The sequence below is a fragment of the Boleophthalmus pectinirostris genome, unplaced genomic scaffold, assembly GCF_026225935.1.
Source record: "Boleophthalmus pectinirostris isolate CB_2022bp ecotype Guang Dong unplaced genomic scaffold, ASM2622593v1 HiC_scaffold_6, whole genome shotgun sequence".
Lineage (NCBI taxonomy): Eukaryota > Metazoa > Chordata > Actinopteri > Gobiiformes > Gobiidae > Boleophthalmus > Boleophthalmus pectinirostris.
The window spans coordinates 33,923,315-33,949,857 of NW_026571447.1; the positions used below are offsets into that span (position 1 = coordinate 33,923,315).

Here is a 26,543-nt window from a genome sequence, read left to right on the forward strand (position 1 = left end):
TAAATATCCCATTTAACACTATCAACATTGTTTTCCCTGCGCCGTCAATATGAGATACACAATATGAATTAAAAACAACACTGCCAAAAGCCCACCGCTATTAATCCACTGCAGACAAATTACATTTAAGACGATTAGGAAACAGAAAATGCGCCACGGTTCAGTCTTTAGAAATATGTCGACGTTTTTATTGTGTTACTCTGTTTTCTGATCTGTGTTCTAATGTTGTTTCCTCATCACAGACAGACCTGGAGTTGTGTTTTATTTCATTCATATTTAACATAAACCCTGTATATTTAGGCTGAGTTCTTCTCTAAAACTGAAAACGCTCTACTCCACTTTAAGATGTCATTTGGTAATACATGAAGTGCTCCACTGTGTTTTAAACTCCATACAGCTTCATTAGAATCATTTGGATCATTTCAGCCCTGGATTTGCGATTCTCTACCAAACAAAAGGGTCACTCCACGCCAAATCTCCAAATACCTCCGCTCGACTCGACTGAAAACATTCTAGGAGGTTCACACACTTTCCAATATGAAAAGTCCCAAATTTTAGCTCCTAACTCCTTATAGTTTTGTCATTAAAAAATATTTTGACCTGACCTGTTTTGAGAGTTTTCCAAGGAGCCACTTTTAGATTGCTGTATCTAAAAAAAATATTTAAGGTCAGTCCTTCAAATTTTCAGGGGCTGAAATTTGGCAGATATACTTGTAGATTATGGACTTTTGCACATGAGCTTTTGATTTGCTCGAAAATTCTCCTCTTCAAATTTGAGGGCATCTTTGAAGGACTGTGGGCAGTGCAGTTTCAAAGACAGAGGTTTGATATTGAACATACACCTTCCCACACATGCTGTGTACTTTGTATTTTAAAACTGACCCTCTGTGATGGACGCTCTAGAAGATATTAAGTGTTAAAAATGGAAGAAATAAAATAAATAAATAAATTTGGTGCCATCTTGACCATGTTGTATCAAAAAAATGACAGCACCCACCAACATAAAATGAACTTGTTTAGAAAGACTAGATGATACAGTATCGATATCATGGACTGCTGTATTGATATATCACCAAGAGCATTTTTTGGTATATTTTACAAAATTATTTTGTTACAGCTACAGTTTTTTTGCTTGGAGCTGTTTGTTTTTTTTTTTTTTTGGAGGAAGGAAACTCGTTTAAGCGAAACATTTGACATTTTCACTGTTTTAATGATTAAAATGTTTGTGTTTCATATGAACTTTGCGCAAGAAGTGGTTTAACTAAAGACTTTTAGTATCACGGCCATGATTTAGCCATTATTTTTTTATTGAACCGTATTGAATCAATTTTAAATATATCATATCAAAACAAAACTGCTCTGTATCAAGGTATGTATCTGTTACGGCCTCAAACCTTCAGCTGTAATTTGTTTTGTGTGCTTTAAATTTTGCTGGTTGTTCTGAATCCTGCTGTGGGAGTCCTGGTTCGTGATTGGTGGAGTACTTTTACGCCTCCAGCCTCCTCCCGCCTCCTCCCGCTATTTAAGAAGATTGGAGTTTTAGTTCTGTTTTGTGGCTTCTTTAATTTGGTCACTTGATTCTGTTTGTGGGTTTATGTAGATTAATTTGGGGCACTTGTGTTTTAGTTTTGTGTGTGTCCCTTAGTTAACCACTCATTTTTGTCTAAGCCTGCGTGACCCGTTTTGTGGCACAGAACTCGTTGTCTGTTAATTCTTAGTTTAGGTTATTTTCTGTGTATATTTTAGTCTTTGTTTTGTTGATTTACTTTTACATCCCTGTTAAATTTATTCAATTTTTCCACCTTTTATTTTATTTTTTTGTTACTTCCCTCACCCCAAGCGAGCTGGGTCATAACAGTATCGTATCGTGGCCTATATATCGAGGTATGTATGGTATCGTGGCCTGTGTATCGACGTATGTATCGTATCGTGGCCTAAGTATCGAGGTATGTATCATATTGTGGCCTACGTATCGAGGTATGTATCATATTGTGGCCTACGTATCGAGGTATGTATCATATTGTGGCCTACGTATCGAGGTATGTATCATATTGTGGCCTACGTATCGAGGTATGTATCGTATTGTGGCCTAAGTATCGAGGTTTGTATCATATTGTGGCCTACGTATCGAGGTATGTATCATATTGTGGCCTGTGTATCGATGTATGTATCGTATCGTGGCCTAAGTATCGAGGTATGTATCATATTGTGGCCTGTGTATCGATGTATGTATCGTATCGTGGCCTAAGTATCGAGGTATGTATCATATTGTGGCCTACGTATCGAGGTATGTATCGTATTGTGGTCTAAGTATCGAGGTTTGTATCGTATCGTGGCCTAAGTATCAAGGTATGCATCGTATCGGCAACTTCTTAATGATACCCAGTTCGAAACTCCAGGTATATTGAGGTAACAACATTCTAACATGGCTTAAAGTTGTCCTGTGTAACTTTCTGGGTGGAGGGTCCCAACACCGTGGACATGTTGTCGCTTTGTCTGGAATTTTTCACAGTATCATATTAAATATGTATCTATTTCCACGGAGGCAAACACCACGCCAATTTACACGTCCAGTTTGTCGAGAGGCCAGTCCGCTTACAGTAGTATGCATATTTTCCAAGGTTTTATTGTGAAAACACCCACAGTATAATGAAATAACAAGCAAGCGTAATGCCAAACTGTGGCACATTCCAGGAAAGGCAATCTCCCTAGTATCGAATTTTCTTCACTATCAGGCGCTCTGGATTATAAGACGCACTGTCATTAAATGGTCTATTTTCAAACTTTTTTCACAAATAAACCGCACCGGACTTTAAACGAAACACAACAGTTGGATGGGTCAGTCGGTCTTTGTTTGTCGCGTTCACGGTGACTCTGGGCTTTGTTCAGTTGTGGCGTGTAGGGAGGGTGCTGTCTGGGGCCGCTGGATTGTCGGCGTGTTCGCAGTGACTCAGTTGTTCAGTCGTGTCTAGAAGCGGCACATTGCGCTCGCTTTTTCGGTTCGTTCCTCCGTTCCGTTCCTCGTCGGCGTGGAGCGATGAGTGCGGCTGCGGGTGTTTTTCGTCGCGCGGTCGCTGTCTGCTCCGTGTGTGTTTGCGGCTTTGTAGTTTACTGAAGTCGTCCCGGGACACCTGAGTGGATTCGTGCATAGGGCGCTCTGGATTGCGGGGCGCGCGGTCGTTTTTTGATGGGGTTGGAGGCTTAAGAGCGCGACCTATAGCCCGGAAAATACAGTATACCTCCATGGACACAACCAGGTGCTGGACTCACACCAGAAAAGTAACATAGTGCACCTTTAATTGTACCTTGAGCTTTGCGTAACATAGGACTTTTAATAAATAACAGATTTTGCAGCTCATCAGTCTGTTTTATTTTTTCTCGTTTCTGACACACTAAAATAATCACGAGTGCATTGTTTACTGACACCACTCGTCTGTCTGAAGGCTCCGTGCGTGTTCTCCGTCAAAGGAGCACAGCCAAATAAATCACAAAGATCATTTCATCAAGATAATAAACTGCACAGAGACAGAAGTTTTACTCTGACCAGATTGGAGAATTAACATGAGTCTGTTGCGAAATAAAGTCGTTTATGTTGTATTTATCTTTATTTCTCACTGAGACTACCAGCCTGTCTGTTTTGATACAGTACAGAAACAAAAAATATAAAATAATACAATAAAAACATGTACATTTATGCTCTTAAAGCTGCAGTATCTGGCGATGCTTTTGAAAATGTCTCAAGGAGGTCATATTATGCTGTTTTCTGATCTATGTTATGTTTTTTCCTCATCGCAAATAGACTTTTGTTTCATTCACACATGTTTAACACACAGATCCTGCAGATTTAAACTGAGTTCTTCTCTCAAATGGTAAACACTCTGTTCCACCTAGTCATGTGGTATTACAGGAAGTGGTCCATTTTGTTTTAACTTTGTTTTAACATACACCTTAGGACAATTGTGTGGATGATTTCAGCCCTGGAATTGCCCATCTCTGCTGAATCCTAGGTAAACGGTAAAAGGTGAAATGTGAAAAGTAGCTGCTGACTTGAAAACTACCACTACATGACATCACAAGGTGGGAAAAAACAACTCCAGGTGTGTTTTTGATGACGTAACAAAATTTTAACTTGGCATAAAGCTTACAAGAGTCAATTATGTAAAATAGGACCTGAAATGAACGAATGAACAATTGACCGATTGACCGATAGATAGATAGATAGATAGATAGATAGATAATTTCTCCTATCACTGTTGGGAAATCGGGTTCCCTGTTCTGTCTGTCTGTCTCCTGGTTTGTAAGTACAAAAGTGGTTGTAATGTGTCTAGTTTTGAAATATTTTAAAAGTATTTGATTTATCGAATATTTCCACATTTTAGAGTAAAGAGGCATGAGTTCGTCTGTTGAGACTTCTCATACAAAACAGGACCAGTTCAGGCCCTCTCAGCAAGAAGATCTGTGTCTCTGTTTGCATAGAAATCTTTGAGTGAAGTTTGCATGTTCTCCCTGTGTCCATATGTAGAGCAGGTGACAGTCGTCCAGACACTCTGACCCTCCTGTGGTCACTTTGAGCTTCTGACAGTTTTAACCTTTGCAGTGTTAGACAGTAGGTTGAACAGAGAAAACAAATGTTTCTATGAAGACATGAATGCGTAACTTAACCATAACTTTATTTAGTGCTAAATATATCTGTCTCTTAGAAGTCAGCAGTAGAGAATTGGCCCCTCGAGACCTTAGGCCCCCAGGCGTTCATTTTTACAAATAGTATTCACCTTGATCCGGAAGTTGCCTTGGGCGCCGCCATCATCATTGGGCTTGTATTATTTTGTACGGAGCTCCTGATCCTAACAGCAAATAAATTCAATCTGGACTATAATGCTGTTTTAAAGCCTCCAGGGAATCAGTGCAGTGTGACGTGTTGGTGCACATGAACACTGAACGTTTTACACAAATGGCGAGGAGAAAATTCAGTTTGTTGATTGGACAAAAGTTAGTTTGGTTGAAGACGTTTCGCAGCTCAGCCAAGTTGCTTTTCAGCTCTGGAACTGAACTATGAACTGAAGAAGCATGTGATGGGTGAGCTGCGAAACGTCTTCAACCAAACTAACTTTTGTCCAATCAACAAACTGAATTTTCTCCTCGCCATCGATTCTACCTGGACGACTGAGGGATTCTTCACACATCTCGATTTTACACAAATGAAACAGTGTGTCATATGTCATATTTATGTCATATTTAATCACCAAAACTTTTCACAAATTCACCACAGACATCAATGGGATCCTTGTTTAACCAGAAGTGCCACCACAAAAAAGTGCAGTTTAGGACCATTTGGAAAAACAAAAGTGGGCAGGAAAAGGTGAAAAACTCATGTTATAGGTATAAAAACAAAGCCACCGTACACAGCCTTTCAGTCTTTATGCACATCTGCAGAGGTGCACATGACTGAATCAACCAGTTTTTAATGGGCATAGAATCAGTGTTGACAATCTAAAAATGCACCACTAGTCTTCACACACTTCATCATCACTACCGATCGTCTGATCATCGATTCAAGCACGCGAGGGCCCACGCCGAGTCAGAACCATCACAACCACACACCCACCATCAACAACTGAATACAACTGTAATGGCACGTTGAATTTCATCTCATTAGATCAAATCATAAAGGACTGGGCAGAGATCTCTTTACACGGCGCACCACACACTGCTGCGCTTTATTCACACTCATCGCTGCGGTCTTCTCATGTGAGTAACGTCGGTTTATTTCACACTCGTTGTACTGTACATGTCAGGCTGAATGTGATGCAACACTTCATTCATTCTGTGCCCCATGAAGTTTGCGTGTCAGGAAATCCCACGCTAGTAGCCCGGGTGTTTTTAAGCGCTATTACAACTGAAAAATCCAATTGAAAGCATCTTCTCATTATTTCTTGTTGTTGAACTCCACCAAAAGCAAAGCGTAGACACATTAGCCGTCAGTTAAGGTTTAACGCAAGTAAAACAGTGAGGCACCTACTCGTGGCTGCTCCAGTCATTACACGGGAGCAGTGCGGGCCTGAGAGAAGGCATGGGCGGGACTAAACTAAGACGCGGGGTCTAAAAATGTAAAAATGGCCGTGCGTTCAAGTCTATGGGGCGAGCTCAATGGGGCATGACTCCAGATTAGGCTTTACCCCAGCGAGGTACTTCTGCCGATTGAGCATGTGCAAGTAGTGCTCTTTTCTCCCACAGGCACACGAGAATGCACACATGGAGTATCATGAAGTCTTGTGTATCACGTGATCGCTTTGACCAATCAGAGCAAAAGGAGCTAGAGCGGAACTGGAGCTAAAGATTATAGAGAGTTTTTAGTTTAGTTTTTTTTTTTTTTTTTCAGACAACTGAATGGTTTTGAGTTTAGAAGAAGTTTATGATCCAAAATTAGGTAAAATCACCACAGAATTCGAAAGTTGTAGTTCCATGTTAGCCGAACACGAGATGTTTGTGTTTACATTACGCTCTATGAGAAAAATCCTTTCTCAGCCCAGGGGATTTTTTTTTTGCTGAAGTACCAGTGAGTGTCACTACGTCAACTGGAGGCAGCTACAATCAGTAACACCCTATCCAGTTATTTTAATAGATCCATGGACGAAACCAATGCACTCGCGCCGCTTTCTGCCTGTCAATCAACTGCAAAGGGAGAATTAGATTGGTCAGTGCTAACCATAGACTAGGGTGACCAAACATCCGTTTTTCCCCGGACATGTCCATTTTTTGCGTCCTTTCCGAGGTGTCTGGGTTTTTTTGTTTTTTTTCATGAAGTGGTGCAAATGTCCGGGTTTTCCTGATTTTTCATTGGGCCATTAAATTGAGCATCTCTCGTAGCTCTCCATAACTCAGAAGGAGCGAGCAGACACAAACAGTCAGTCAGTCATACACAAATGCGCATTTAACGATGACTCGGACAAGAAATTCCTCGTTTTCCGTCCCGGTCCAGACAAGTGGGAGGCCATGTGCAAAGTTGGCAAGGTGAGTTCAATGTCTAGGGTCCACCCACCACCCCCGGTAAGGTGTCCGGGTTTTCACAAACGGAAATATGGTCACCCTGCCATAGACAGTTTGCCAGGGCCCTCCGCTCCCCACCTGCAGGCCAAGCGAATGAGCGAACAGTTCAGTTTAACCCCTAAATACAACACTGAATCTGACTGGACACTGCAGTTTTCTATACTTAGGGCATTAATCCTTCTTATTTATGAAATGTAAGATAGAAATATAGCCTTAAAAAGTACATCTTCATTTAAGTATTTCGTGCACATTCAGAAGAAGTTTTGAAGTCCCTGACAGTTTCCTTCTAAAAGTCAAATATTTGTATTGTGTAAAAATGTTTTATAACTTTGCACAAATGATCAGCCAATGAAAAACTCAAGCTGACTTCCTGCAACGGCGTAACATCCATTAGAAGTGACGCATTTGTGGTTACAATGTGTGAGTGCAGTAAAAATCAAAGCTGTTTTTTTTTTTTTCTTGGAGTACATTACCGTCAATGTCAAGGCGGCAAAGTCAATGTCATATTTTAGCAGGACTACATAAAAACGTCACCAGTCTTATTCTGCTTCCTTATAAGGTTATTAAAGAGCTCACATTACGCAGATTCGACTCTTGAAAGCTTGTAAGCCGTGTTAAAATGCTGAGGCCCCAAAAGTCTGTTTTCAATGAGGTAACAACATTATAACATGCCTTAACGTTGCTCTGGATATTTTGTTGCTTTGCCTGGATTTTTACTGCTTCCAAGGAGATGAACACTACGCCAATTTACAGCTAAGATTTGTGGAGATCAATTTCATTTCTCTCCAGCGACTAGGTCAGGACTCAGAATACACTAGACGGTTTGCAAGAACCCCGGAAGAGCTGTGAAGCCACGACGTCAAACTCAAGCTTCTGTCTGGGTCCCATTTGTGTAACAGCACAACACTGAGCGAAATGCGAGGAAGCTACAGTTTGAAAAAGCCTCTAAGAACCGCTTCATAAACCACGTAATCCCCACACGCCGGCAAGTCAGTTACACTGGGGAGTTTGATTGACAACCTAACAGCCAATAGGCAATGAGGTAGCCTTGTTTTCTATTGGCTGATGTTTCTCTGGCCTCACTGTGTCCACAGTTGATAGATTTTCATTCTTTTTTTTTTTTTTTTGGTCATCAAAATTACAAGGCTGCTGCATCTCTGTAATGGTATTTTAAACTTCCACTGACAATTTGAAACAAACAAACAAACAAACAAAAAAAATCCTCCATACAACCTTTAAACAAAGCGTCGAGATGGATGTAGACGAAGACAGACATTCTGTGTTGGCAACGATTCCCGAGATCGAAGATTTAAAGCCAGAACAAAGAGAATGTTTGGTGAATTTTATCAAGGGGAAAGATGTTATTGTCCTTCTTCCTACATGATTTGGCACATTACATACATCACGATCAAACAACAGCGATTGGTTCAATAAAAAGTACCTGCCTACCATCGAGCCAACAAATTCTAATGCTGTAAGGTTAAACAGTTTCCACGACATGAAACCGGCTGATGAATCAGGCTAGGCAGACGCACCCTGAAAAGACAATGCGCTCTCTCGAAGTAAATTTCTACTCGCGTGAAATTCTTTTCTGGTCTCTCAGAGTTGTTTTCTGTTCACTCACACATAAGGTGGAGTTCTGCTCCCTGTCTAGAGGTCTAAAGAGTAGAAGACTGAGGAAGACGAGGCTTCACTGGAGGCAGACAATGTTTACGATTAGAAAGGCTCTGCTGGAGGCATTTTTGAGGTAGGATAACCTTTACTGAATTTGTCCATTTGCAATGAATGAAATGCCTACCAACGAACGAATAAATCCTAATGCTGTGGGGTCAGACGGTTTCCACACACCCTTGAAAAGACAATGAGCTCTCTCAAAGTCGATTTCTACTCGTGTTAGATTCGTTTCTGGTCTCTCAGAGTTGTTTTCTTTTCACTGGCGAACAAGGTGGATTTTCTGCTCCCTGTAGGTCTAAAGAGCAGAAGACCGAGGAATAAATCCTAATGCTGTGAGGTCAGACGGTTTCCACGAAGTGAAATCGGCTGATGAATCAGGCTAGGCCCACTTACAATAGAATGCATATTTTCCAAGGTTTTATTGTAAAAAAAAAACACCTATAATGACTTATAATCATCAAAAAACATACCTGTAGCTGTTTGTTTTTTTTTGTTTTGTTGTTGTTGTAATTCTTTATTATAAATGTGTCTACATCTCCTAAGCTCTGTTGCACCTTGTGATGTCATGAAGCAGTAATTTTCAAGTTAACAGCTCCTTTTACTTTTGTTCTGTAGAGATTGGCAATTCCAGATCGTAAATTATCCTAATGCTTCCAGCGAGGGTGTTTGGAGTTTGAAAGCACAGTGGAGCACTTACCACATGACATCACAAGGTGGGACAGAGTATTTTTCGTTTTAGAGAAGAACTCCAGGTCTGTTTGTGATGAGAAAACATTATAACAGATTAAAACAATTACGTAATATGGTCCCTTTAAACACCGTGTCTGTTTTTGGTCCGACTTCGGGGTTTTGTTATCGAACACAGATGCTTTCCTAACTGTTTGGACTAAAATAGACATTTGTTATAACCATATTTTATTACTATGATAGTTTTTATATACACGCGTTTTATGTCCATGTACTAAATGTGAAATATGAGTTGCCGTGTAAAGCGTCTGTAGTGAGTTTGTCCTCTGAGGGTTACTCCAGTCAATGTGAGACGCAAAGTCACTGAAGGACAAAGCGGAAGGTCTGTGTGCATTTACATGATTGCAGGTGTAGAGGTCACTTTGTATTACTTAGTCTAATATAACATTTATTTCTGCTGTCCCACTGACACTGAAATTAAGTACAAGTACAACACTGTATGTACATATTAACTAAACTCATTAGAAAAGTCAAGTATATTTGCTGAAACCATAAAATTATCATGTATTTAAAGAGGGATTATTACACAGAATCAACTTTTTGGAGATTTTCACCAAGTTATAACAATGTTTCCTCATCAAAGACATTCCTGAAGTGGTTTTATACCTTGTGTCGTCCATGCATGTTGGAGTAATCTTGTGGTACTTGTGATACTTGTGGTACTAATGTGGTTTGCAGTAGCAGCAGGGGATTAGTATGTCAAAAAAAAAAAAAAAAAACTGAAATGAATCTGTACTCTCAAAACTCAATAATACCATTTTTTATTTTTATTTTTTTCAGTTTTGTTCTTTAGTCGGTGTTGTCTCTGAGCGTATAAGCTTTCATGTGGAAACAACAAAACTGTCCACTCTGCACGGAAAGATATTTTAATATTTAATTTAATCAAACTGCCTCCATAAAGTTTAATGGGACATTGTAAATTCAAATGCCGTTTTCTGAAAATTCATTTCCCCCACGTAAGCGACATAAAGCCTTAAAGTAGCACCTACACACACCAAAGTTTACACTCCAACGAGACTTTGTCAAAACGTACAGAAGGATTTATTTAGGATCTAATCCCAAATCTGATTTATTAGTTTTAACTCTGAAAAATGAGGTGAAATTTGAATTTTTCGGCAAAATTACAGTCAGATCTAGTTTATTCAAATACTAAATAAGATATACAAAATCCTCTCTGTATGTTTTTTAGCATCTAATATGTCAAAAAAAAAAAAAAAAAAAAAGGAAGCAAGAAAATTAAACCTGGATCTTTTTGTGTTTTTTTGTGTTTTAAATGTCCCCAAAATTCAAAATTCTGGTCTTTTTTTTTTTTTTTTTTTACAAATAAAATACAATATTTTTTAAATGCAAACGTTACACGATGAAACACTTTTTTTTTTTTTTTTTTTTTTTACCAACATGTATGTGAGTAAACTACTAGCCTGTTTCACTTTGTGGAAACTGTCTGACCTCACAGCATTAGAATTCATTTGCTCGATGGTATGCGGGTACTTTTTTATTTAACCAATCACTGCTATTTGGTCGTGACGTATGTAATGTGCCGCTCACGGGTCTAACTGGTATATTACGATTTTCCCAAATCCCGTAGGAAGAAGGACAATAACGTCTTTCCCCTTGATAAAATTCACCAAACATTCTCTTTGTTCCGACTTTAAATCCTCAATCTCGGGAATCGTTGACAACACAGAATGTATGACTCTTCGCTGATTGGCTGGTGCCCGAACTCGCTCTTCCAGGATTTTTGCGAACCGTCTGGTGTATTCCGATTCCTGACCTAGTCGCGGGAGAGAAATGAAATTGAGCGGAGGCTGTAATAAACTACAAGAGAAGTTTCAAAATGACACTTGATACTCTGATACTGAGACTCTGAATGATACTTTAAATTTAAGATCGTTTTTTTGTTTGTTTGTTTGTTTTAAGTGAAATATAGCATCTTCCAAACTATAAAAGGTAACTCAAACTATGCTATTTGTTAACGATTAATACCTCAGAGAAGTGTAATCTCTCTTAAAACAAATTGAGGTTTGGATTAACTTCTCACGTTTCAAGCTTTGAGTCTAGTTTATAATAATATGGCTTGACTTATTATAAAACATTCAACTTCACTTTAAGTCTTTGTAGCCGAGTCTATTGTTTTATTTCGTGTCATTTTCTCATTCTTAAACAGTTGTTATGACGCTTGTAGCTGTAACTCTCCTGTGACGCTCTGGTCCAGATGGTCTCTTCTTCACACTTGGACCGTGAGTCTGAGCTCGGTCAGTCCGAGACGTGACAATCTGCTCTGAGTCCTCTTAAGTGCACTCGATACATAAGGACGAACTTTAGCTACGCGTTTGGACCGGTGACGTCGCGAGGCTCTGGAGGAGGAGGCGGGGGCAGACAGGGGCAGACAGGGACAGGGGAGCGGAGAAAGAGAAGACGAGTCCAGACAGGGAAAGACGGAAGCAAACATGAACAGAGGAGACCGAGACAGACGGAGGGAGACAGGGAGGGACGGGGACGCAGACGTACGTGTGCAGGTGCAGACAGGTGAAGAGGAGCAGGCAGGTGGAGACAGGAGAAGACAGGAGCAGAGGAGAAGACACGGAGAAACAGGAGCAAACGGGTGAAGAGACGCAGACAAGGACAGGAAGGAGCAAACGGAAACCGAGGAGGAGACGGGGGTCGACAGGGACATAAACTAGGGGTGTCACATTATCGCGTTAATTGCGATTAATTAATTACAGTCATATTTAGCGCGTTATGTTTTTTAATCGCGTTAATCTCATTTTTAATCTCTAACTTTACTGTCTCTGTATGCGAGTTGCTTTATTATAAAATCTGTTTTTATGTGTTGTTGGGACAACAACACACACACACAAAAACACACATTTATAATTTTTTTTTTTTTCGGTAATTCCACTCATTGCCGGAAACCCACACAAAACGCGCGCAGTAAGAGCGATGTGAACGTCATGTTAACGTTGACGGCATCAGTCACACAATGGACGAGGTTGAAGAGCCAGTAGAACAGAGGCAGCAGTGCACAGGGAAAAACAAACACACACCTTCATCATCGTCATCAACCTGAGAACGCGCGGACCACGTTTCCTTCCGTAGTTACTGCGCGGACACCGACGTGCTCCCGTGAGCCACGTGTGGATCGTGTTTTCTCGCGTACGCTGTGCGCCTCTAAACCAGAACTAACTCCAAGACTAAAACCAGGTCTAAACCAGGACTAAACCAGAACTAACACCAGGTCTAAACCAGGACTAAACCAGAACTAAAACCAGAACTAAAACCAGGACTAAACCAGAACTAAAACCAGGACTAACCCATTCCAGGACTAAAGTAGGACTAAAACAAGGACTAAAACCAGTGATCTCATATATAAAGCATTTCTCTATCAATAATATTTTTAATATGGTTAAGGAAAGACTGGACTTTTTATTGTCTTTAAGTCGACAAAAGTTATTATGTTCAGATTTCCTCGTCTTTGCTACTTTACAGCAAACAGTTTCTTATTCATGGAGACTTGGGCTCAACAGCCAATTTGGAGAGATTTGTTTAACAAAAAATGACTTTATAAAGTCACTTTTTTAAGTCTATATCAGTCTTTTGATCTGCCACAATAATGTAATAATGAATTTAAATGAAAATACCTCAAATTGAAGGCTTTTCTCAGCAATTTTTAGGTGAGATTAAAATGAGATTAATTAGATTAATTAATTACAGATCATAATTAATTAATCTCTCAATTTTTTTAATCGCATGACAGCACTAATATAAACGCACATGTATGGGAGCGGACAGGGGCAGACAGGTGCTGAGAAGTAGACAGGGACAGACAGGTGCAGGTGGACACGTGAGAAAGCGCAAACACGGAGAGACAGGAGTGGACAGGGACAAACCGGAGCAAATAGGAGAAGGTTCGCAGATGGGAGCAGACACGGAGAACACCATCAGACAGGAGCAGACAGGAGCAGCGTGGATGAGCGGAGAGGAGCACTCAATCATCTGACACCTCCACACACACACACACACACACACACACACACACACACACTTACAGTCAGATGTACAGTAGCAGCCGTAGGTTTGTAAAAAGCGCGACATAAGAGTCGGTTTCATCAGTCAGAGGAGATGACGGAGGTGTAAAGTGAACAAGCGTCACTGAACGCCCGGACGTGACTTCAGCGCTCGATCATATTATATTTATTTATTCAAACCAGGGCGATAATCAGGAAGTGCACGTCAGCCTGGAAGTTGTAGGAAAATCCAATCCAACTTCCATCATCCAATCCACAGTCTCCAAAGTGCTGCACAGTCGACACACTATAAATGAACACATTAAATAAAATAAATCATGAAATAAATAAATAAGCAAGTCAATAAAAAAAATGTAAAAAATACAAAAATTGGCAAATAAAAAAAAATAAAATAAATAATAAAATAAAATAAATAAATAAAAGACAGTCAGAGGAGCACACAAATCTCATGCCGTGTTAAAAGCCGGTGAGTAAAAGTGTGTTCTTTAAACAAGATTTAAAAGAACAGACTGAAGGGGGCACTCTTAATGTGAGGGGAAAGAGTTCACCCCAGAGTCACCCCAGAGTCACCCCAGAGTCACCCCAGGGCCACCCCAGAGTCACCCCAGAGTCACCCAGAGTCCCCCCAGAGTCACCCCAGGGCCCACCCCAGAGTCACCCAGAGTCACCCCACCCAGGGCCACCCAGGGTCACCCCAGGAGTCACCCCAGAGTCACCCCAGAGTCACCCCAGAGTCACCCCAGGGCCACCACAAAGTCACCCCAGAGTCACCCTAGGGTCACCCCAGGGTCACCCCAGAGTCACCCCAGAGTCACCCCAGAGTCACCCCAGAGTCACCCCAGGGCCACCACAAAGTCACCCCAGAGTCACCCTAGGGCCACCCCAGAGTCACCCCAGAGTCACCCCAGAGTCACCCCAGAGTCACCCCAGGGCCACCACAAAGTCACCCCAGAGTCACCCTAGGGCCACCCCAGAGTCACCCTAGGGTCACCCCAGGGCCACCCCAGAGTCACCCCAGCTTTTGAGTCTTGTTTCTGGAATGAAAAGTTGGAGGTCCAAACAGTGCGTGAAGGAGTGTAAGAACAATCAGATCTGAAATAAATGTTGGGGCCAGTCCATGAAGTGCTTTAAAAAACAAAGAATACAATTTTTAAATCAACTCAAAAATGGATGAATGAAAAGTCTGCTCTGATCTATAGGGCCTATATTTCCTGTTCTTGTTTCCCATTTCCTGATGTTTCCTCATCAAAAACAGACCTGGAGTTGTGTTGTGTTTCATTCACACATGTTTAATACACAAATCCTGCATAATTAGGCCGAGTTCTTCTGTCAAACGGAATTATATGATATGTTAATACGGAACTTGCTCCACTGTGTTTTTAAACACCATACACAGCAAAAAGTGGAGTGTTAAAATTGACTCTCACACAATCAATTTGAACATTTTCTCAGAATTTTCTTCTGATTTAGCTAAAAAACTCACAGAGGTATTTTATTTTTACACTTCATTTTAGTTAATTTAAGATAAAATTATGTACAAAAATGGTTCAAACTGGTTTTCTCTCAGAGTTTGAAGTGGTGAGTGGGAGGAGCCAAATTAACACTAAGGTAAGTTAAATTAACACTAGTGGACACATTTAACACATTTCAACCATATCAACTCTGGCAAATAACCCCAACTCAAACCCTAATTTAACTTTCAAATTGTTAAAATAACACTTTTTTGTGTTAATTTTTTATTTATTTATTTATTTATTCTGAAAATTTAACTCTCCAGTTTTTTTCTGTGTACACACTCCATACACTAGAATGCTAATTTTTACTGAATATCAAGTAAAAGGTAACTGTCAACATAGAAATTACAACTTCATGACATCACAAAGTGGACAGAGCGTTTTGAGCTTTGGAGATGTTGACAGACTAATAATAAAGGATTACTCAAACACAACATATGTGATGAAACAAAACACAAATCCAGGTCTGTTTTTGAGGAGGACACTGCGTTAGAACATGGTTTAAAGATCGCAAGAGTCAATTTTGCGAAATATTAAACTTTTAAAAATACAGTGAATAATCAGGATGCTCTGAATGCATGAGGTAAGTTTAGGAGCCACCACTGCAACCTGATTAAACTGAACTAGTCCTTTTTCACCTTTTTAAGTCAGTAAAAATCAGGTAGAGCCTCTTTAATGCAGTTTAAAAATTGTCCATTAGGCAGCTGCTAAAAGACAGGCCTCTCCCCGGGGAAGAGGGAAATTCTCTTCTTCTTCTTCTTCTTCTTCAAACTTTACACCTGCAACTTCAGCAAAACAACCACATAAACAACCACCGTCCTAAACTTTGAACAAACAAACCACGAAGCTTCCACCTGACTCCAAACCCGTAGTTATCTCCAATGTCCATTTTACGGTTCCATTGTAAAAAGACTGCCACAAAGACACTGCAAAACTGGACACTGGGCTATTTTCTCTTTTTTCTTTCTTTTTTTTTTTTTTTTTTTTTTAGATTTGTTTAGCTTGTTGTTGTTTTTTTTAGATCTTTATTTTTTAAGGCATTTTCAAGTGGTTTCATTTATCTTTTTTGTTTGTTTTGTTGAAAAAGAAAGTCAATTTCAGCCAACTAAATAAGTAAAACAAAAAAGTAAATCAGAATCAAAGCAAAATCCATAACTAAACCAGACAAAAGAATTGAAATAACACAAAAAAGGGGGAGAATCTGAAATATTTAGTACTACCAACTGACGCTTTTAGGCCTAATTCTCTATCACACAAAATATTTTGAGTTATTAAAAAAAAAGAAAAAGAAGTAAATTAAAAATACAAAAAAAAGCTAAAAAAAAAAAAAAAAAGCAAAGAAAATCAATAAAAAAACAGTCAAAGGACCACGCAATTCTCACGCCGTGTTAAAAGTCAGTGACGAAAAGTGTGTTTTTAAACAAGACTTAAAAGAATCAACTGAAGGGGGCGCTATTAAAGTGAAGCAGAGAGCATTCTATAGTTTGGGGCCAACCACAGCGTCACCCCAGCTTTTGAGTCTTGTTTTTGGGACGTTAAGTTGGAGTTGGCCCTCAGAGTGCGCAAATGGTTTAATTTTATTTATAACTCTAGCCAGACCGGCGCCACCTAGTGCCTCTGCTCAATTTAATTTTTCTCTCTGAGACTAGGTCAGGAATCAGAATACACTAGAAGGTTTGCAAGAACCCCGGAAGTTGTAGACCAAGCACCGGCCAATCAGCAAAGAGATGAACCAGCCTGAGTTACAAACTTCACATTTTTTATTGCACCTTTAATTCGCAAGTTCACCTCACAGAAACAACAATGATTGTTGACAGACATGTTCACTCTCTGCTTTGTTTGCTGTTTTGCCGCCAGTTATTTAGATACAACTGAGTGTTCCGTCGCATTACGTACGTCACGACCAAATAGCAGCGATTGGTTAAATAAAAAAAGTACCCACCTACCGTCAAGCGAACAAATCCTAATGCTGCGAGGTCAGACGGTTTCCACGAAGTGAAACCGGCTGATGAATTAAGCTACACAAACCCTGCATAACTGAAAAACACTCTTTTCCACCAAGTGACGTCAGGTGTTAATACAGGAAGTGCTCCATTGTTTGTTTGTTTTTTGTTTGTTTTGTTTTGTTTAAGTAAAGACACCTTCACTGGAATCATTTGGATTAGCTTTTAACTTGAAATCTACCACTACATGACATCACAAGGTGGAGCAGAGCAATTTGAGCTTTGGAGCCTAAAACACAGCTCCATGTATAGATATTTTTGAGGAGATAAAAACATTATAACGTGGCTTAAAGTTTACAAGAATCCATTTAACATAATATAGGGCTCAATCTCTCAAAAAATAGACCAAAACACATTGAAACAAATTAAACAAATCTAGACCCACATAAAAAAAAATAAAAACGACTCAAACTAATAAACATTTGGATTGTGGTGATTCGACCTGTGCATAAACCAGTTGTTTTTGCAGCGTTCCCTGGCAGGTGCAGTCTTTCCTTCACAAAGCCCTTGGGTCAATAGACTCTGAGAGGGAACAACAGTGCACTCAATAGTCAGGCTCAAAGAAAATGAAAGTGGGTCGATCGGGAGTCATCACGAAAAGCAGGAGTTTGATCGTCGCTGCATCTCCTCCACCGCCTCCACCGCCTCCACCGCCTCCACCGCCTCCACCCCACCCCACCAGCTGTTTGTCTTATAGATCTCAGGCCATTTCACTGGGGAACGGAGACTTGGGTAAATGTGTGTTATTACATAGTCAAACACTTGTTATATTATTTGTTTAGTGGTCTTTACTTTTTATTTGCTTGGTTGGTCCCAGTGTTTTCTTTTGCAACTGAACTAAAGTTTGGAGAAGTTGGTTGATGATGATGTTTGATGTGGTAAAACAAAAGCTGAAACTGCTTAAACACATAAATTAAAGGGCGCGTTTTATACTATTTTCTGATCTAATGCAGTTTTCTAATTAAAAACAGACCTGGAGTTATGTTATGTTTCATTCACACACAAACATATGCATATTTTATGGCGTCAAAATGGTCCTATAACACACACGCATGATAAAACATGCATTCGGGCGTGTTGTATCATTTCACACTCGTTGATATTAATTGCGAGCGAGCAAATTATCTCTGCATGCAAGGAGAACCGGCCAATCAATCGAAGACATGACGTCAAACTCAAGCACCTGTCTGGGTTCCTTTTGTGGTACAGCACAACAGTTAACAAAGCGGTCGAGATGGAGAGGAAGACATACATTCTGTGTTGGTAAAGATTCACGAGATCGAGGATTTAAAGTCGGAACAAAAAGAATGTTTGGTGAATTTTATCAAGGGGATTTGGTGCATTACATACGTCACGGTCAAACAGCAGGGATTGGTTAAATTTAAAAAAAGTACCTGCCTACGAACAAGCGAATGAATCCTAATGCTGCGAGATCAGACGGTTTCTACGAAGTGAAACCGGCTGATGAATCAGGCTAGGCAGAAGCACCCTCGAAAAGACAATGAGCTTTCCGAAGCTGATTTCTGATTCGTTTCTGGTCTCTCAAAGTTGTTTTATGTTCGTTGGCATGCAAGTTGGATTTCTGCTCCCCTAGGTTCAAAGAGTAGAAGACCAAGAAAGATGAGGCTTCACTGGAGGCAGAGAACGTTTACAACAAGAAAGGCTGGAGGCATTTTTTGAAGTAGGATAACCTGGATTGAAATTGACCATTTTTAATGAATGAAAATAGCTTCTTTAGCAGAAATTCTTGAAAATATGTTTAGACCAGGTTTAGAACAAGTTTAGTCCGGGTTTATACCTGGTGTGGTCAACTTTGAGAGAGCAGAAACAAATGTTGCATGAGCAGAAATCAACTTCGAGAGAGCTCATTGTCTTTTCGAGGTTGCGTCTGCCTAGTTTGATTCTTCAGCCGGTTTCATTTTGTGGAAACCCTCTGACCTCGCAGCATTAAGGTTTGTTCACTCGACTGTTGGCGGGTAATTTTTTTATTTAACCAGTCGTTAATCGTTGTCTTTTCAAGGGTACGTCTGACCCCAATGGTTGTTTTGCTCGCAGGTCACCGATTTTTCCTCGATCGCAGAGATAATTTGCTCAATCACACTTAATATCTATGCTTGTGAAATAATGCAATACACTCGAATACATGTTTTATCGTGCGTGTGTATTATGCAACTATTTTGACGCCATAATATTTAGGTTGAGTTCATCTCTCAAACCGAAAGCACTTTGGGAAAACCACCTTGTGACGTCATGTGTTGATCCAGATGCTCCACTGTGTGTTTTAAACTTGACACACCTTTACTAGAATAACTTCGATCATTTCAACCTTAGAACTGCCAATGTCTGAACCAAAAGTAAAATCTGTTATCTTAAAAACAGAGCACGTTGAGTTTTGGAGATGTAGACAGCCTAATTACACAGGATTACTCAAGCATGTGTGAATGAAACAAAAAACAACTCTGAGCATGTTTTTGATGAGGTAACAGCGTTTTGCGTCATATGACCTTTAAGGCGACTCTGCTATTGGTTAACTCCATTGTTGTGAACTGTCCCTGAGTCATATACTACATGATTCAAGCCCCTAATGGATAATCTCCCACCTCTGACTAGCCCTATTATTTTCTTTCTTTTGGGTCTGGATGGAGCTGTAAATGGGAGACATCTGTCACTATAAACAACTACGGTGCGTTCGTTTCAATGTCGTTTCCTCCTCCCTTCACACAGATATAAGACGGTGACTTCTGAACTGAAAAACTCTCTTGGATGAGTGGAGAAACAGATTGTCCAGTTGACAGAAAACGTTTTACTTTAAGCACTGAACCTACCTGGATCCTGGACAAATGAAGGATTACAAATGAATTACAGTCTCCTAAAAGGGTCCGTATGACTCTGTTTTCTGATGTTATAATGTAGTTTCCTCATCACAAACAGACCTGGAGTTGTGTTGTGTTTCATTCACACACAAACGCTGCATATTTAGTTCTTCATTCAAACTGAAAACGCTAAGTTCCAGCTTGTGATGTTTGCTGTATTTGGGGATACACTAAGTCCCCCACTGTGTTTTAAAACTCTATAATAAAATAATATATAAATCTTTGTTTATGAAGCAATTTTAAAAATGTTTACAAAGTGCTGTACAAGCCACAAAGAACTAGCCTGATTCATCAGACGGTTTGACTTTGTGGAAACCGTCTGACCTTGCAGCATCTGATTCCTTCGCTCAACAGTAGGTGGGTATGTTTTTTTAATTTATTTTTTTATTTAACCAATCGCTGCTGTTTGGTCATGACGTATGTAATGCACCGCTTAAGGGGCTAACTGGTATATTAAGCTTTTCACAAATCCCATAGGAAGAAGGGAAATAACGTCTTTCCCCTTGATAAAATTCACCAAATATTCTCTTTATTCTGGCTTTAAATCCTCGATCTCCAGAATAGTTGCCAAAACTGAATATATGGCTCTTCGCTGATTGGCTGGTGCACTTCCATGGTTCTTGCAAAGCATCTAGTGTATTCCGACTCCTGACCTAGTCGCTGGAGAGAAATGAAATTAAGCGGAGGCACTAGATCAGAGGTGTCAAACTCATTTTGGTCCGGGGGCCGTATCCAACCAACTTTGATCCCAAAGGGGCCGGATCAGAACTCATGTCATATAAACCCCAAAAATAACAATAAGTTCAAATATTTGTGCAGAGAAACACAAATCTATTACAGAAATCTTTTTTTTAATTGATGAACTCTTTCTTTTACAAAATATTATAATATTATGAATAACCTGAAACTTTAAGAAAAATACAATTTCAACACAATGTTTTAACATGAACTTGTTTAACATTAACTTGTAGAAATAGGAATAAGTCAATTTTTCTTGGAAAATCCTGCACTCGGCTCCACTTTTCTCATGTTGGACATTTTTCTGATGAGGGTGTCACGGTCAACAGTCAAAACGATCGTCCTTTAAGAGCGTTTGGAAAGAGACAAGTCTTCATTTGTGCTGCTCTGGTGGGAGGGGCCACGTACAGAGACACTGGAGACGCTGCTGTGATAAACACCACAGAAAATTAACAATATTTTAATAAAAAATAGAATTAAAATATTTTAGTAGGAAATCAGTCGAGGGCCAGATTAAAGGTCTTGGAGGGCCGGATCTGGCCCCTGGGCCGCATGTTTGACACCTGTGCACTAGATGGTACCAACCTGGCTAACAAAGAACAATATAAAAAGAAAAATAGCACGCAGAAGGCATACAGAAACAAACAATGATCGAAACAATCCAATTAATTATAAAAAATAAATCAAAATAAATAGAATAAAAATAAATAAGGAATAAAATCAAGCTAAACCCAGTTAAAGGAAGGCCCAACTGACAAAAAAGACTCTAAGATTTATAAGCTGAAACTGACGGTGCGAGCCTTATCTCCTCAGGCAGATTCGGGCAAAAGGCCGAGGCGCCCGGACTGAAAAGACTCCATCACCTTTCGTCTGGAGCCTCGACTTTGGAACAGCTACAGGGACCCGCCTGAGGATCTGCGGCTGCGGGAGGCTCATACGAGGTTAAAGTTCTGAAATGTAACTTAGTGCAAGACCTAAATCAGCTTTAAAAGTGATCAGTAAAATCTTAAAATCAATTCTAAAACACACAGGCGGTCAGTGAAGGGAAGTAAAACAGGATCATGTGTTGATGTCTGTTAAACCCAGTGAGGAGTTGGAGACGGGAGATGGATTTGGAGTCAAGACCGGAGAGGAGATGAGTGAGTTGCAATAGTCTAGACAGAACAAGATGAGCGCGTGGACGACTTTTTCAAGATCAGGGCAGGAGAGAATATATTTGATTTTGCTAATTGTGCAGAGGTGGAGAAACAGCTATACACTCTCATTAGAGTCGTTTGGATATTTTCAGCCCTGGAATTCCCTGTCTCTGTTGAATTAAAGGTAAAAGGAGCTGTTAACTTGAAAACTACCACTTCATTTCATGACTTCACAAGGTGGAACAGAGCATTTTGACCTTTGACCATGTGGACAGACTAATAAATGAAACAAAACACAACTAACAATAACATTATACATGACTTAAAGGTTGTATAGAGGATTTTTAAAGGGAAAAGAAATACAGTGACAGTCCTTTTTCAAATGTTGTGCCTGCGTGACACCACCTCCCTCCTCCACAGCTCCCTCAGTAGAAACATCTCCTCCCGCCTCTTCACCCTAGAAATCACACGTGTTTACAGCCAGTGCGTGTTCAGAGTTACTGTCGAAGTGACCTGTCTAGAAATAATTTAGCATCTTCAGTTTTTAGACCCTTCGTCTGCTTCATTCACGCCATCGCTGGAAGAGATCTCCAAGAATCGTCTCCATTTGGTTTCGGTCCTTTTCCCCTTCTCTTCTTTTTTCAGCGAACTCAAAAACGGACTTTCTTTTGCAGCAAACTGGTCGTGGATTCTAGTTCGCCATCACAATAAACTTTGTGCAAATTACAAGGAAGCTACAGTTTTAAAAAGCCTCTATGAAGCGCTGCATAAACCATGTAATCCCTGTGCGCCGGCGAGTCAGTTACACAGTAAACGTAGGGAGTTTGATTGACAACCTAACAGCCAATAGAAAATGAGGCAGCCTCGTTTTCTATTGGCTGATGTTTATCTGGCCTCAACACGTCCACAGTTGATAGATTTTCATTCTTTTTTTTTTTGTTTGGTCATCATAATTACAAAGCTGCTGCGTCTCTGTAAAGGTATTTTAAACTTTCATTGACAATTTGAAACAAAAAAAAATGAATAAATCCTCCATACAACCTTTAAAGCTCTCAAGAGTCAATTTTGTGTAATATAGGACCTTTAAGTGGGATCCCAGTAAATAAATAACAATACAAAATCTGCTGTATTCCAAGAAAGATTATTATTAGTACCGTACGCAAAAAGAAATCTAAAAACTCTTCAGAGCGTAAACAGCTTGTCCTCGAAAACTTTCTCAGACTCACATTAGGCAGACATTACATTTACTGTAAGAAGAATTACTCATGGATTTGTAATTAAACGCGTTATGAAAGTTACAAAAGTTTATTCAAGGAAAGTGCAACAAAACACAGCAGACTCCGGCTAATGAGCTGTACAGAATCATTATGTCTTTCTTAAAACGCTGCTCAAACACTGGGACAAAACACAGACGTAAAAGCACAAAGCAGAGAGAGGAAGTACTGTGGGCAGAAGCAGAGGGCGCTTTTATTCACACAATTTAAGTACAAGATTATACAAAACTGTAGACTATAAATCCATATTTTTAGTGGCTGTACTGGATAGTTTTTGTGTAATAAAGTCACATTTGTTTTCCTTCAGTACAGATGTATTGTAAAAGCATCTCTTAGGGTCAAAATGATACTAATGTTTGAATCTAATTAGAGCTTTTTTTGGTTTGTTTTTGTTATCGTGCGCAATCCAGGAAGTAAGGGTGATGCACTGTTAGCATGCTAGTTGATGTTAGTGTCACCGTAATGGCAAAACTCAGCTCTGGTCTCTTGAGATTGTGAAAAGTGTTTTTAAACTCATCGCAGAGAATAATTAGACTAAGTTTGAACCACTACAGCTGTGTTTTTCAAGCTTAAGCATAAAAAGCATAAAAAAATATTTTTAAATAAATAAAATAAATAAATGAGTCACACGAGAGAATCAATAGAAAACCCACGTATGACTCCTACAACTGCACTTCTCCGGGTGGGTGGAGAGTCCCCGCCTCAAGTGGAGGAGTTCAAGTATCTTGGAGTCTTGTTCTCGAGTGAGGGGAGGATGGAGCGTGAGATTGACAGGTGGATCGGTGCAGCGTCGGCAGTGTTGCAGTCGCTGTATCAGACCTTTGTGGTGAAGAGGGAGCTGAGCCGAAAGGCAAAGCTCTCGATTTACTGGTCAATCTTCGTTCCTACCCTCACCTATGATCATGAGCTCTGGGTAATGACCGAAAGGACGAGATCGCGGATACAAGCGGTCAAAATGAGTTTCCTCTGTAGGATGGCTGGGCGCTCCCTTAGAAATAGGGTGAGGAGCTCGGAGTAGAGTCGCTGCTCCTCAACGTCGAGAGGAGCAGCTGAGGTGGCTCGGGTATCTGTTCCGGATGCCTCCTGAGAGTCTCCCTTGGGAAATGTTCCGGACATGTCCCACCGGAAGTAGCCCCCAGGGAAGACCCAGGACACACTGGAGGGACTTTGTCTCTGGGCTGGCCTGGGAACGCCTTGGGGTCCCCTTGGAGGAGGTGGAGGACGTGTCTGGGGTGAAGGAAGTCTGGGAGTCACTGCTTAGACTGCTGCACCCGTGACCCAACCCCGGATAAGCAAAAGAAAATGGATGGTTGTAACTTAAAGGTCCTATGCAGCCAGAGAATAGAAGGGAAGTAAAACAGGGTCATGTGTCAATGTTTGTTAAACCCAGTGAGGAGTTGGAGACGGGAGATGGATTTGAAATCAAGGCTGAAGAAAAGGGAGTTGGAATAGTCTAGACGGGATGAGATAAGCGTGTGGATGACTTTTTCAAGATCAGGGCGGGACAGGATACTTTTGAATTTGCTCATTGTGCAGAGGTGGAGAAAACAGCTACACACCTTTATTAGAGTCGTTTGGATATTTTCAGCCCTGGAATTCTCTGTCTCTGTCACTTCATGATATCTCAAGGTGGAACAGAGTATTAAGTTACAATAACTTAAAGGTCCTATCACGCAAATTTTCCTCTTGTTATAATGCAGTTATGTCCTCAAAAACAGACCTTTTGTTTCATGCACATATGTTTAAGTAATCCTTTATTATTGTGATGCTATGAAGTGGTAGTTTTCAAGTTAACAGCTCCTTTTACCTTTTGTTTAGTAGAGATTGGCATTTCCAAAACACAACTCCAGGTCTGTTTTTGACAAAGAAACAACATTATAACAGATCAGAAAATAGCGTTATACGGACCCTTTAAAAAGAACACACACAACCTTTATAAGCAATACAATAATACTAACTGTGACATTCTAAAACTGCTATTGCAAATTAAAACTTCATAAAAAGGCCAGCCAAGCATTGTCGGTGAGTTTCCAAGTCTGACATAATAATAAAAGTGTCAAACATAGCAGACAAAATGGCCGCCAGCACAGCAGGATGTAATGCATTTTAAAGAGGTTTTAAAGAGACAATCATTTGAGATGGGCCACTTTGTCATCAGCGCTGGATCTGGTAATTGCAGCTCAAGTTAAAAACAGAAATCAATATGTAATAGAGGGATAAAACAAAGAGTGAACACTACATAAAATTAAAATGAATCCTGCGCTCACAACAAGATTTAAAATGAGATACGTTTAAAAACAGCTCACAAACTGGAGACATATAGAGAAGTGACGTTTAAGACATAAGTGACATTTTGCGCAAAGAAAATGACACTATCTCAACATTACATAACGTACATAACATTAATAAAAGGGGCAACAGTCATCTGAGAAGGAGAAACGTAATGGGGATAGTAAAAATAGCTGTAATAGTAGTAGTAGTAGAAGTAGTATAATAGTGATAATAATAATAATAATAATAATGCATCATTTTTATATAGCCCTTTTCTGGACACTCAAAGATGCTTTAAAGAGCATTATTCATTCACTCCACACTCCACCTCCCCGACCACCACTATCACTACACTTCCTACTGTGGGTGAAGTGTCTTGCCTAAGGACACAATGACATTCCTTTGTGAATGGCGGCCCCCTGTGGCACCTGATTTTCCCAGCGGTCTCCCATCCAAGTACTAACCAGGCCCGGCCCTGCTGAGCTCCTGAGTAGAGATCTGCGCGGGACAGAATTTTCACTCCTGCTCCCACCCGCACTGTGCAGTCCTGCTCCTGCCCATTTCAGCAAAAAATTGTAATTTTCATTCCCGTTCCCGCCCACATCTGTGATACTTTGTCCAGCTCTCGCCCACAAATCCCGCAGGATGGGGATGTTCGCTTTCTTAAGCTCTATCAAACATGGACAAGTGGAAAGGAATTGTTTAAAATGTGCGTGAGATAAGACCACATATGTAAACTTGGGCTGCTTAAAATGTTTTGATTCATGCCAAATAAAATATCCAGCACAAATGATGTATGATGGGCAAACATCTTTACACTCATATGGGTGACTGCAGTTTATCCTCCCACCCGCCCGCTCCAGCATTGTGCAGTCCCGCTCCAAACCACAATGAGCTTTGAAAATGTGTCTTGCGTCGCACTATTTTGCGTCGGGTCCTGCGGGAGTGCAGGGCTCTACTTCTGAGATGTGACAGGATCAGGCTCCGATGAGCCGGTATAGCCACTGTAGTAACAGTAGCAGCAGTGGGAGCAATACTAGTTGTGGTAGAAGCTACCAGAATCTAATTTTTTTCACTTTATATATTCCAAATCTTTGTTATAATAATAAAAAAAAAGTATATGCAAAACTAAAATTAAATAAATAAATAAATAAATATATGCTCACAGAGTTTGGCGTAGCTCTGGCGTGTCCCTCGACGTTCCGAGCGACTGCAGATTCTTCTCCAGTGAGACGACT

The 26,543-nt window shown here is 40.2% G+C and overlaps 1 protein-coding gene across 1 annotated transcript in view; it reads right to left on the reverse strand.

The window, feature by feature from the left end:
• Positions 1–26,543, reverse strand: part of tsnare1 (T-SNARE Domain Containing 1) — a 344,395-nt gene that overhangs the window by 187,055 nt on the left and 130,797 nt on the right. Inside the window, exon 4 of the mRNA XM_055163234.1 lies at positions 26,472–26,541. Within this exon, the coding sequence (XP_055019209.1) occupies positions 26,472–26,541 (70 nt within the window). The remainder of the gene's footprint in view (positions 1–26,471; positions 26,542–26,543) is intronic.